The 12,535-nt window shown below is 59.1% G+C and overlaps 1 protein-coding gene across 1 annotated transcript; it reads right to left on the bottom strand.

Moving 5' to 3' along the window:
* Positions 1–1,141: 1,141 nt before the first annotated feature.
* Irx4 (iroquois homeobox 4) lies at positions 1,142–9,933 on the bottom strand. Its single transcript, XM_020154153.2, has 6 exons — positions 9,810–9,933; positions 5,643–5,787; positions 4,965–5,216; positions 4,013–4,125; positions 2,867–3,195; positions 1,142–2,445 (listed from the first exon to the last, which is right to left on the bottom strand). Exons 2-6 carry the CDS (start codon positions 5,685–5,687, stop codon positions 1,634–1,636), a joined length of 1,551 nt encoding a protein of 516 aa, XP_020009742.2. The 5' UTR covers positions 5,688–5,787; positions 9,810–9,933; the 3' UTR covers positions 1,142–1,633.
* Between the last annotated feature and the right edge of the window lie 2,602 nt (positions 9,934–12,535).

Raw genomic sequence — 12,535 nt, 5'->3', positions numbered from 1 at the left:
AGAGGCTGGCCAGGGCAGGCCTCGGGCTCAGCGGCGGCCCCAGTCAGCCACTCAGGGTCCGAGGGCATCGGTCCGGCATTCAGGGTCCAGAGCGAGTCTCGCCACTCAGGGAACAGCATGCGCCAGCTGCGCACGGGTTCTCTCCCTTGGGTGCATAAATTCTCCCCATCCCAGCTCCGCAGGCCCTTTAGGCCGGCCTTTCAGAGCTTCAGGCAGGCCAAGGCCTATCCAGAGCCTAGGACCCTAAGAGGTCCCAGTTAGGTCCTACCCAATCTCAGACTGCAGAAGAAATTTCCCGCCTCAAGTGTCCCAACAAGGCAGCAGGTTGGGGTACAAAGTGGTATCACTACGGCTGTCAGAATGTGTTCTAGTCCCGGATTCTCCACTCTTATACCTTCCTAGGTTCATTGAGGACTTTTATGAGGCCCCAAGCAGAGTACAGGACTTGCAGGCCAGCGGAGGGTCTGTGGACGCTGAGGCAGGGATCTGCCTGGGAATGAGGTATGCACAAAGGGATCTAGAAAGGATCCCGGAACCGAGCAGCAGCAACTATGAGTCTACAGCAGCACTGGAACCCCTTGAGGGTCAGGCCAGGTCTGCTCAAGCCCCCCCAGCCCTCAGTTGCTCTGGGAGTGTGAGTCTAGCACTTCTGCCCCTGACCTGAGGTCTTTCCTTTCAGTCCCTCCTAGTCTGTGGCTACTGTCTCCCCTCTCCGGTGTTGGATGCTTCCCAGCAGTGGTGGACACTAATTGTCCAGAGGCTGGTTGGACCTCTGGAAGTGAAGCTGGGGTCAGTAGACGGTGGTGTGAGAGGAGACCAGCCTCAGGTCAGTGAAGAGCTCCCAAGCTGTCCCTTCCCCCACGTTGTAGTCCTGGGCAATTTAGAAATTTTAAATTATTTTAACCCAGGCAAAAAACCTTATTTACTCCCAAATTGTGGAGTGTGATAGTGGGGTAGAATGTTAAAACTTTGAGCCTCACACCCATTTCCATTTTGAGTTCAGCAGGGCTCTCTCACTTTACAGTGACTGTCTATTTAAATGGCTTTCCTTAGTCTTGAGTAGACAACCACTTTATTGAGGTGGAGCTTGGGTCTCCCACCCAACCCTGCTCCTTCCCCCTGGGCCAGCGTTGCTTGCTCTGGCCAATTCTCAAGGCCTTGGGTTTGAAATGTGTTCATTTGCAACACGGACACCATCACTAGGTTTTATTGGTTTTGTTATATTAGCCTCTGAAGCGGGCAATCACTGGTGTGAACATACATGTTGGAAAACATAATTTCATCCAGTCAAGAGTGCGCCAGTGTAAACTCGGTGGAAGTGCTGTTGGTGAGCTCGATGTGCTGAGGATGAGTTCAGAAGACGAGCAGGCTGAGGAGTCTCCATAACGAATACGGCATGCCTGGAACCCCCAAGGAGACAGCAACACAAAACGAGCCTCCTAACCTAAAGGCCATCTCCATGTAAACTTCGGACGTAAACTTTAAGATTCGGAAGGCTCCGGTCCGCTTAGAGAGAGCGGCCAGCCTTGGCTTGGCCACGCTCCTGCCTTCCTTTGGAAGCTCAGTGCAAAGAGCCTGGGCGTTCCCGCCGGCAGCCTGAGCACAAGTCCCCTCTTTCGCTTGGCGGCCCGCCTCAGGCACAGAAGGGCTTGCCTCCGGCCTTGGGCAGAGCCAGCAGCTCCCTGGCGGCACCGGAAGCTGGGGCGTCATGGGGCGCGGTGGGCGGGAAGGCGCGCGCCAAGGGCGCAGTCAGCACGTTGGTACCCGCTCCCAGCGAGCGTCCCAGATGCCCCGGATCCAGAAGGGCGCCCTTGGCGGTGGCCCAGGCCTGGTTCAAAGTGCTGTGCCTGAGGATGGGGTCGTGGAAAACCCCGTCCACCCAGTTTCTGAGACTGGTTACTGGGGAGTCCTGGTGCCTGTCTAGGGCCCCGGACGAGGTCGGGACCGCAGGTGAGGTTGCAGGGGGCGCCGAGGATGCGCCCCCAGGGGCAGCGGGACCTTGACGCTTGAGCATGCACGAGGAAAACTCAGTCTGGCTCAGAGCGGTGGCTGCGGCGGCGGTAGCCGTGTGGGCCAGTGACCAGATGCGTGGCTTGGCCTCCATGTTCACCGGCGCCCCAGGGGCAAAGCCCAGCTTGGCTTCGCAGGCCTGTGGGCCTCCCTCTGTGCCTCCCTGCGGCTCCGGTGCGGCCACCGCGATTCGGAGACAGCTCCGGCCTCTGTCCAGGTCCGCTCTACCACTGGCAGCCAGGGGCATCCGGAGTGCACCCGAGGCCTCCTTGCCCGGGGCTCCAGGGCCCTCTGGTGTGGCAGGGACACGCTCCAGGCCGCCGTCCAGGGGCTGGAAGGGTGCCTTCAGCTCGCACTCTGGGGTCTCTGCTTCCAGAGAGTCGAAATCTTCCAGGTCACTGAGTTCTAGCTCCTTGTCTTCTTTTCCCACAGGATCTGCCAGGAGGGAACATTGGGCCAGTGGATGGAGACAGGATGCAGGGGCCAGGCAGCCATCCTGCTTAAGCCCACCCACCGTTAATGGGCCCCGTCCTCGCTAGGAAAACTGCTAGGCCTTTCTCTGTCTTCCCCTCCTGTCTCTTCCGGGGGCCCCTTGACTCAAACGGACAACATGCGGGGCTGTGTGTGTGCATGTTGTTTTTAAACTTGACTTTGTATTTCTTTAAGCATTCCTACAGAGCACCACTCCAGTTTCCTCTGTACAGGGTCAGGTTCAGAACCGGTTCGCCCTTTGCTGCCGAAACTCTTGGGCGGTTTGTGACCCAATCGCCTATTTCAAGATGTCCCCGAACTTGCGCAGAGTTCCCCTGCCACCCTGTCCCCGCCCACCGCTGGGGGCAGCCAACCTTCAACCCACCTTCGCTCTTGGCGCTCTTGAGGGGCTCCTCGCGGGCCTCCTCCTCGCCGGGCTCCTCTTCCTCACCCTCCCCGTAGGGCCGCTTCTCGTCTGCGCATTTGTTCCGGGGCGGCCAAGTCACCTTGTTCTCCTTCTTGAGGCGCCGGCGCGCGTTGGCGAACCAGGTGGAGACCTGCGTGAGCGTCATCTTGGTGATGATGGCCAGCATGATCTTCTCGCCCTTGGTGGGGTAGGGGTTCTTGCGGTGCTCGTTGAGCCAGGCCTTGAGCGTGCTGGTGGTCTCGCGTGTGGCGTTCTTGCGCCGCGTGCCGCTGTCCATGGTCCCGTACCTGGAGACAGGCTTTGCAATGGGGTGCCAGCGGCCGCCAGGGAGATCCAGGGGAGGGGCGGGGGACAGGGGACGTAGGGGCAGGAGGTGCCTCCCCATGGTGGGTTATATTTATGGTTGGCAGACCTTGGTTGGACACAGGCCCTGGCAGGACTGTGAGCACTACCCTGACTTTGTGGGCGCAGGGCAAAAATAATGGTATTGAGATTACTGGGAGGTTGGTCTCCTTTCCAAGCTGGAAAGGTCACCGGCATCTGTCACACCACAGATATTTACTTGAATTTCTTTATGGCACTTCTCTCCTACCCCTTGGGTCCCCAAACCATAAAAGCCTATCATGGGACTGTGAACCTGACACCCTAGCATGTAAGGCCCACAGGCAGAAAGGGTCGTGGTGCTCCCCAAGGAGCAAGGCCCAGGACCTCGGTGGAAGTCTCTAGGTTAAATTATTAATGACGTGGGGGGCCTGAGCCTGGGTATAGAAAGCCCTGGGACCTTCCCCTCTGGCTCCTACTTCACGGTGGGTTTAGGTCAGATGCTTGCACCAGCGTTCCATACTTGACTTCCTTGAAGATCACACACTGAGGATTTCCACAGCCCCAACAGCAAGAGGGGCGTGGCGGGGCGTCTGGGGCACCATTTGATCTGCAGGAGGCCGAAATTCGGCTGGCCACAAAGCAGGTCAACTACCCTAACCAAAGAGGTGCAGTCCCCTCTTCTTATTCCCCTCCCACCATCTTCCAGGGAGATATGATGAGATAGGGGTGGCTGGCCGTCAATTTGGGGGGTGGGGTGTGTGTAGGGGTTGGGACCCTCACCTGTCATATGGGTACTGGCCCAGAGCCGGCTCATAAGGGTAGTAGGCAGCTGCAGCTGCTGGCGCAAGGCCTGGATGTGCAGATCCTGTCCCGTCCTTGGAGTCAAAACTGTTCTGTAGGAGTCAAGGAGTTTGGGATCGCAGCTTCTGGGGATCCATCTAGAGTCCTTCCCCTAGGTCCTCTTGTTCCAGCACTCAGACCCCTGGGCAGTCCCCACCCGCCTCAGCGACCCACAGACTCTCTGGTCCATCTTCTGCTGGTTTCAGTACTTCCCCCAAATGTTTTGTGGAGAAGCAAAGAGTTAGGGAGTGGGTCCAGGAACCCAGATGAAAAGAAGGATGAAAGTGGAAGGGGGAGGGGAGAGAAAAGTGGAGAGGATGGTAGCAGACTGCAAAGGAGGATGGAAGAGGGCGGAATAGGCAACTGGAGATTGGGAGGAGGAGGCCCAGGGGACGGGGCAGGAGGGGAGAGTGAACCTGGAAGAGGGAGAAGGACTGGAGCAGAAGGGAAGGAGCAAGTGGGGAGGAGCAAGGGTGTGAGAGGAGGAGGAGAAAGAAGGGAGGAGGGAGGAAAAGGGGGGTATAAGGGTAAGTGAGGGGGACGGTGGGAAGGAAGTGGGAGGACCAGGACCAGTGAGGAGGGGGAAAAGGAAAGGGGTGGGGAACCCAGGAGGAGGAGGTGAAGGGGGGGTGCACACTCAGAAGGTGGTGCTAGTAATCTTGTAAGAGTCCAAGGGCAAAATAGGAAAAAACAAAAACAAAAGCAAAACCCGGGTAACTACATTAAACATAGTGGGCCCACCCGCGGGGTCACTCAGAGCCTGGGGGGTGGGCCAGGAAGTGAAGTCAAGCTTCTCCCACCCCCAACAGTCTGGGATCTAGCACCTTGGCGAGAAGAGGCTTGGCAAATCCCAAGGCAGGGCGAGTAGGACAGGTTGGGGATGGCCCCTTACCAATGAATAGAAGGCAGATGCCTCAGAGCCATAGGTCACATAGTTGCCATAGCCTTGCGAGCTGCCATAGGGGCTCCCATAGACACCAAGGGCAGCAGCTGAGTTGAGTTCGTGGCGCGCAGTGGCCAGCAGCCGGCTCTCGTAGACTGGGCAGTAGACCGGCGCCTGGGCGGAGGCGGCCGGCCCGGACTCGGCCAACGTGCGGCTGCCCGACTCGCAGCATGTGCTCAGGGAGTTGGTGGTCATTAGGAACTGGGGAGAGAGGGACCATGAAGGACGAGTGGATACTCAGGCGAGAGAAGGGAAGCTGCACCTTCATGCACCCAGCGAGTCCCCAGAGGCCTCCCTCCATCCTGGCCTCTTCCTCCATCCTGGCCTCCTCTGTCCACGTGGATCCCAGCCAAGTGTTCACATCTTTACCTGCTTTCCAAGCCTGTCTGCCCCAAGTGTTCCCCCAGGATCCTGTGGGAGCGCAGCCTGATGAGTTAAACAGCTGGAGATTCTGACTCGTCCCAGATATTTTATCAACACTCCGGCCCTCCCCAAGTATTTGGTGTTGTGGACCAGCCATATGCGAAAGGCCTGGACCCGGGGCCCTGCTAGCTAGCTGGATCGGCCCAATCTCTGGAGCTTCCAGCCCGAGTCTCCTCCCCCAGCCCACTGCAGCAGTCTCCTTACCTGGGGAGCCGAGGAATAGGGGTATCCAAACTGCGGGTAGGACATGGCGGGTGCGGCCCTGGGCCGTCAGGCAGGGCCGGCGGGGTCCTGCGTGCCGGGGCCGGCGCGGTGTGGCCACTGCTCCGGGGTTGCAGGATCCTAAGCGCTGGCAAGGCGAAGAGCGAGAGCAGGTTAATTCATCCACAAGCTCCGAAAACTTTTCTAACAGGACAAGAAAGTGAGTAGCAGTGGCCACAGCTTCGAAATCCAGAGCCTTCAGAGGGCTCTGGGACCGATCGGCCTCACAATGGCGACAGAAATACATATTTTGCAGGGGGAAAAAAAAAACCGTACAAAAACAAAAACCAGGCGCACGAACGGTCAAGTCAGATGTGCGCGGCTTTAAGCTGCGGAGGCGCTGACGTCAGCCCCACGCCGCGCAGCCCGGCCTGGCCGCCGACGTGAGGGTCACTGGGCCGCGGGTCGGGCGGGGCGGGGACAGTCCCCGGCCGCGCGAGCCGGGCGGAGCGCCATTGGGCCTTAACAAATGAACTCCATCCAAAGAGTCAATATCGCCCGACGAACGGTGTTTCTCCTTAGTCACCCGAGGACGGGAGGCACTTTTAATTAGAAATTAATTAATGAGCAGCTGCTCCTTCACACCCCACTGTAATCATTAGTCTCAATTACAAATGAGACCTATGAAGGGACACGCGAATGAGTGTTCGGCGAAGATGCAATCAACAGTTAAAATTAGCCAGGCGCAGGCTGCAGCCGCCCGCCTCCCTCGCCGCGCTCCGCCTCGGGTGGAGGGACGCGAGGTCCGCAGGCCCCGCGCGCTTCCTTCCACCGTGGTTTTGGGGATCTCAAATCGACAACGCCTCCCACCAGTTCCAGCCCTTCATCAAACGGAATTTTAGAACCAATTGCGGCCACATGAGTGCCAGTATTTGGAGGACAACACGCTGTCAGTGTGTGGGTCCCCAGAGCCTGACACTCCGGGACCGGCGGCCCAGGTGGTAATGGGCCTCCCCAGCCCCACGCGCGCCAGTCTTGCCAATCTGGGCAGCCCAGCGTCCCTGGAGAAGGCCCCTCCCCTTTCCCCACTCAGGGTTATTTAAGTTTCTGCTTAGCCCACCGCCGCCGCCCTTTCTCTCCTCTTCTCCCCTCCCTATCAGGCGGGCTGTGCTCCTTCAGCCTTTCCCTGCCCCTCGCGGCTAAACCAGGGACTGCCAGGCGCTTTGCTCGCTCGGAAGAGCTGGTTTCCCGACTCAGACCCGGGGCCCCTCCCGGAGGATTGTGGCTCCTCTAGGCGAGCAGCAGGGCTGGGTGTAGAGGAGGGGTCGTTGGGCGCTGGGACCAGGCTCTCTCCCCGGTCCTTTTTGCACAGCCCCCAGCCTGAGGCTCACGGAGCAGCCCGGGGAAAGGCCAAGTGCCCTCTCCAGGACGACCCCGGTCAGTCAGGGAGCTGAGACTTGGCCCCAAGTTCAAAGTGGAGGCCAGAGTGCAGGCAGCTTGGGGGTGCCGGGCCACCCTAAACTCGCTCCCCGCCTTTCATGCCGCTGTCCTCGGGGGCCCGGATTCGCCTCTGCTGCTCTCGCCGGACCAGCCGGCCTCCTGCGATCCGCCGGGATCGGAGAGCCGTGCACCGCGGCGCTGTGCAGACTTGCTCGGAAAGATTCCTGGGTTCAGACCTGTAAATCGCCCCAGGGTCACCCTCTAATTAATGATGACGCTCTCGCCTTCTCCCCAGCTGCAAGGCTGCCTCCCAGAAACGAAATCTGCCGGCTCTGACAGCTCGGTTGAAGGTGATTGATGACTATCTGGAGACCGCGGTACACATCATATAATATCTGCTGCGTAATTGCTTTAATTTACAGATGAAAATACGAGTTCTCCGATCGCGTTGGACCGCAGCCGGCCACGTCCGAGCTGCTTGCAAAGGGAAACCGTCGGAAATAATGAATAGTCGCTCCATGCAAATTATTCAGACAGTTTAGCGTCGGTAGCCGCGAGAGATATATAAAGAACACGAGTCAAATGACATTAATAATTGTTTTTGAATTCTGTATTGATTTCGTGGCAAGCCGTGTTTATTTCTTTTTCACCTGAATTGCTAATACCACCTTCCCGTAAATAATAAGAAACTGGCCACCGGGGCTTCTGGAGAGGAAATGAATCTCCCCGCCGCTCCTTCTTCCTCCTACGCCTCCCCTCCCCCTCCCCCTCCTCCTGGCGCCTCCAGTTTTCCCGCTTTTGCTGAACATCCGCCTGCTTTCCATTATTTATTTATTGTTTACAAACAACTCGCTCTCTCTTGATAATGAGGTCCGGGTGAGGGAGGGGCCCCAGCGCAGGTCGGCTAAGGGCTCAGGGAGCCCTTCCTGGGATCAGGAATCCAGAGCGCAGGATGGTGTTCATTAGTGACTTGCCTTTATGTCACCCCATGCCCCAAGTCCAGGACTAAGGGATCCTGAACGCTGGGCTGGCGGGAGAGGGGGCGGAAATCCAGGCCCCATGTGCCAGTGGCCTGCGCACTGCACTCTGGTGCTCCAGCTCCTAGCGCACAGGCCCTACAAACCGCGTTTCCTTTGCGGGAGACCCAGCCTCCCCGCTCAGGAGCTGCTCCACCCCCCCCCTACAGGGCGACTGATCACCTCATCCCCTCACTTGGCACCGGGGGTTGAACATCCAGTCCTGGGGGGAGGGGTTTCAGACCATCAGGGCAACATTCTCTTGTTTGCCTTCCAGCCTGCCAGCTTAAACCAATGCTTCCTTCCAATCCCCAATCAGGTCCAGTTCTGGAGAGCTTCCTTCTCCGCACCCCCCCCCCCAAAAATTGTCTCACCAGACTCCACTTTCCTAGGAAGATGAATGCTCCTGCTTCACTTCCTGCCTGCCCCGGGCTGAAGTGGCCACACAGGGTTCTGGCCCTGCCTCACTAGAACTCACAGCTGCCTGACAGTCTGTGGGGCCTTACCCAGCCTTGTCCAGGCAGAGCTATCCAACCCTGGACACAGGGTCCTCCAGCCTGTTTCTGGCCAGCACTCAAACTGGATATCCTGCTGACAGCCTGCGGCCTGCTGGGGCTCACCTGCCCACCGGGGCACTCCATAGGCAGCCCTTGCCTTATAGATGTAAAAGCAATTGTCCAAGTGCCCTTCCTCCAAGGCCAAGCCGTGAGCTGAGGCACCAAGTCCCCTCTCTACCCGGGCAGACAGGAGTCTTAGAATCTCAGGTATTTTCAGCTAAATGAGCTGGCAAAGAAGCTGCAAGCTGCTCCCAGGAACCCGGAAGGACCCCAATATAAATATACCAGAGAACAGGCTCTCTGCCACTGGGCAGCTGGTTGTCTTTGGTGAAAATTTGAAAGGAGCAGGGGATGAGGGCCTGAGTGGGCCTCAGGGGTGGAGCAGAGGGTGGGTATCCCCACACATTAGAAGCTCAAGGGCTACCTGTTTTGTCTAGGGTTGATGTTGACTGTGAACCGCAGGCGGCTTCTGAGAATACTGGCCCGACTTCGCGGCCAGCTGTCTAGTCCAGAGTAATCCAGGGGCCATCCCTTCCCCCTTTCCTCAAGAGTCCCTGGGGAGCTCTTTCCAGCCGAGAGAAGTTGACCCCAGCCAAAGGCCAAGGCAGGAGCAGAGCACCAGGAAAGGCCTTCTTATCTGAGGTACAGGGCTGAGCCCTAGGGACTCCTGTGTCCACCCACTGCTCTGGGACACCCGGCTGGTACTGGCTGAGAGGCGCTCCAGGTGCCAGCGATGCCGCGTGGGCGAACCCTGATGTTGGAAGGTCATTCCTTGTGAGATCGCCCTGCCTCCTCCCCAAGCCAGTCGGACGCAACACGCATGTAATCCTCTTCCCCCAAACGCCCTCCATTCCGGCACTCTCCCTTAGCTTCCAGGGCTGCGCCCCCACTGCCTGCTGGCAGGGCGCTGGCCGAGGCTGGAAAGAAGCGCAGTTCGGGCGTCCAGAGTGCGGACGGTACCATCCCGCCCTCTCCGGCCCAGGGGGAGCCCCACGTCCCGCACCCGGAGACACACGCCCATTCCCCCATCAAGCTTTCCGAAACTTGCAGCAAACGCAACGGCCTCCGGAGACCCCCCATCAGCGAACAGCAAACTTTGTCCCCTCCGGCGCAAGAGCGATCGTCGCAAAGTTTGTGCTGTGGATCCCACTCCCTACCTGCTCTGGGGAAGCTCCCGCCCTCGCCTCTGGGGCGCCAGGGCCACGGGGAGCAGCGCGCAGCCCGGGACGCACCGGGGAGTCGTTGCCGCCGCCGCCGCCGCCGCCGCCGCCCGCGCCCCTCGGCGGCCGCGCCGAGCCTCCGCCTCCTCGGGAGGGGGGAGGGGTCTCGGAACCCCGGGGCGGGGGCGGGCGCGGGGACCTTTCCTACCTGCGGTGGCGCTGGGCCACTCCCGGCCGCCCGCGAGGGCTCTGCGCGGCCGCTCGGCGCGCGCGCTCCGGCGGGGAGCAAGCGACAACTAATGGAGACATTTCCAGGCGGAGCACCTGGAGAGCGGAGCGCGCCGGCGTCCCCAGGCGCCGCGGTCGTCAGCCGAGCCCGCACCGGCGTGACGTGGGCGAGCGAGCGAGCTGCTCCCACCCGGCCGCCCATTAACGCTTTCCCCCGCGGGCGCCCAGCTCCTGCCAACTTTCCCCTCCGCCCGGCCCGCGTGCGAGGTGCGCGGTGTAGGAGCTGGGATGAGGGGCGTCCGCAGGGCCGCTGGGGGCTCCTGGGGTAGGGACGCCAGGCCCTGGGACAGCAGAGGGAGCGGATCTGACTTGGCCACGTTTGGCCTGCTGTGCAGCTCCAGTGGCCCTAGGCTCCTGGCCCTCAGGGGGCCCTGTCCATGCTCAAGCTGTCCAGTCTGGAGATATCTGCTCTCGATTTGGGTTGAGGTACCCCCTAAGTTGCAGTATCATCCCCTGCCTGTGGCAGGCACCCCTGGGAATAGGCTAGGCTCTCAAGCCTTTCCCTTCTCTCCCTGTCCATCCCCCCTGCCCCCACCTTTCACACTAACCCACCCTCTTCTAGCTTTTCTTAGTGTCCACAATGATCCCAACCTCTTCAGCTTTTGGCTCTCTGGGAGGCCCTGGACAGAGACTTGGGCAAGCAGGGGATGAGTGGACCAAAGTGACAGAAACTGCTTGGGGTCCATTGGGTATGTGACCTGTCCAGTATCTAGGAGCACATCTAGTGGAGAGCTTGCCCAGAACTGACTAGGGCTCCTGCTGCTGCCTTTGGTTTCCTCAGCTGAGGCTGGAGCCCAAGGCTGATCCAGACCCCTCCCCACCACCCTCCCTCAGTCAATGGGGAGCACTTGCCCTGGCCCCTTGAAAAACAGGACACAGGCACTCATCCATCCATAGAGCTGCTGCTCTGAGGGTCCTGGAGAGCACCATCTGACCAGGTAGAGCAGGAAGGGACAGGAGTACTGGTACTGCCTTGCTCCCATTATCAGGGATGCCCAGGTCTGGTCAGTGTCTCCTTCCTTTTCTTTCTCCTTTTGTCCCTTCCCTGATTCATTTTCAGATCAAAGAACCAAAAAGTTGTCTCTCTTCGTCGTCCCTGGCCCTGTGATGACAGTTAAGGTTTGTTCATTTAGATAGTCTCTGAAAAAGTTACTTGCAGATTTTTCCCTTTTGATTTTTCTTCAGAGCTCTCTGCAGCTGCTGGAGAGAGGTAATTCGAATCAGCTCACTTCATTCCCCAGCTGCACTCAGTCTTTGTCTGCAGATCTCATGCATCCCTCTTCTCCACTGGGAAAGACTGAGGGCTAGCAGTGCCCAGCCAGGCCTGAGCTCCTGGGGTCACTGCTTTTGTCCCCAGCCTGCTCTGGAAATGTGACCATGTAGCTGGGCCTCTGGGCATTGACCCACTTTGCCTGTCAGGTGTAGCCAGAGGGCTACTCCCTGGGCCCAGCAAAGGGGCCCAGGCTCTGAGTCTGGGTTTTGCCCCTCTGCTTGTGTCAAAGCCTGGGAGTCCTCCTTGGAAGGTGGGGAGGCTGGAAGGAAGTGGAGGAAGCCCATGTCACCTGCCTGGAATGTAGCAGGCTGGTTCTGGTTCTTATCCCATCCTGGGCCTCTTTTCATCCAGGCAGGGAGCTCCTTGCCTGGTGCCCGGGGCCAGTGGGGACACACATCAGCACCTCCTAGCAAGTTCGGGTAGGACTTAGATTGTGTTTAAAGCAAAATACAAGCCAGGTGTGCTTGTGTTTACAACCGTGGTTGACTTGTTGGACTCACACTCCCTGAAGCGTCTCATCGACTCCAGCAACATTTGAGAAGGACCACAGCTCACATGGCAGGGTCACTGCTGGCCTGCAGGGCTCCACTCTGTCTTCATGACCCAGACAACATCACACTGCCTGAGGAGTTCAAGTGTGGCTCCACCCCCTTCCCTGGGAGGAAGGGCAGGCCATGTTTTCTTCTGACACTGCTAGGTCTGACCTTGCTCCATTTCCTGATTCTAGTGGCCACAGGCATCAGTAGCCACCTGCTGACCTCAGCCCTGACCTGGTGGGCTGAGCCTCCTTGATGTGTTCCTGGCCCCCTGGGTGGGCACTCAGGGGATGATGGAACTACCCCAGGCCTTGGCCAGGGGGGCTGGCAGGGAAAGTCCCTCTTTGGCTTCAGAGTGGGTGGTCAGTCAAAAGTGGGCTGGCAGACTGGGCTGCCAGTGCCTGAGAGCAGACCTGGAGGTGGGCTGGTGGGAGGCTCTGGCACGTGCCCGTGCATGGACAAGGCCAATGCTGCCCCCACTGCTGTGCCCGCCCCCAAATCCTCTTTCAATCTTTGTTTTGTCTTTCCTGCTGGCACAGCTGCCAGGGTGTCATCTGAAATGAAAGTCTCTGTGCCCTAGGGGCTTGGCCACGCACGTCCTCCTCCTCACCTGGACCTTGCTGTAA

The sequence above is a fragment of the Castor canadensis genome, chromosome 6 (assembly GCF_047511655.1).
Source record: "Castor canadensis chromosome 6, mCasCan1.hap1v2, whole genome shotgun sequence".
NCBI classification, from domain to species: Eukaryota; Metazoa; Chordata; class Mammalia; order Rodentia; family Castoridae; genus Castor; species Castor canadensis.
This window is presented reverse-complemented; position numbering and strand designations above follow the sequence as displayed.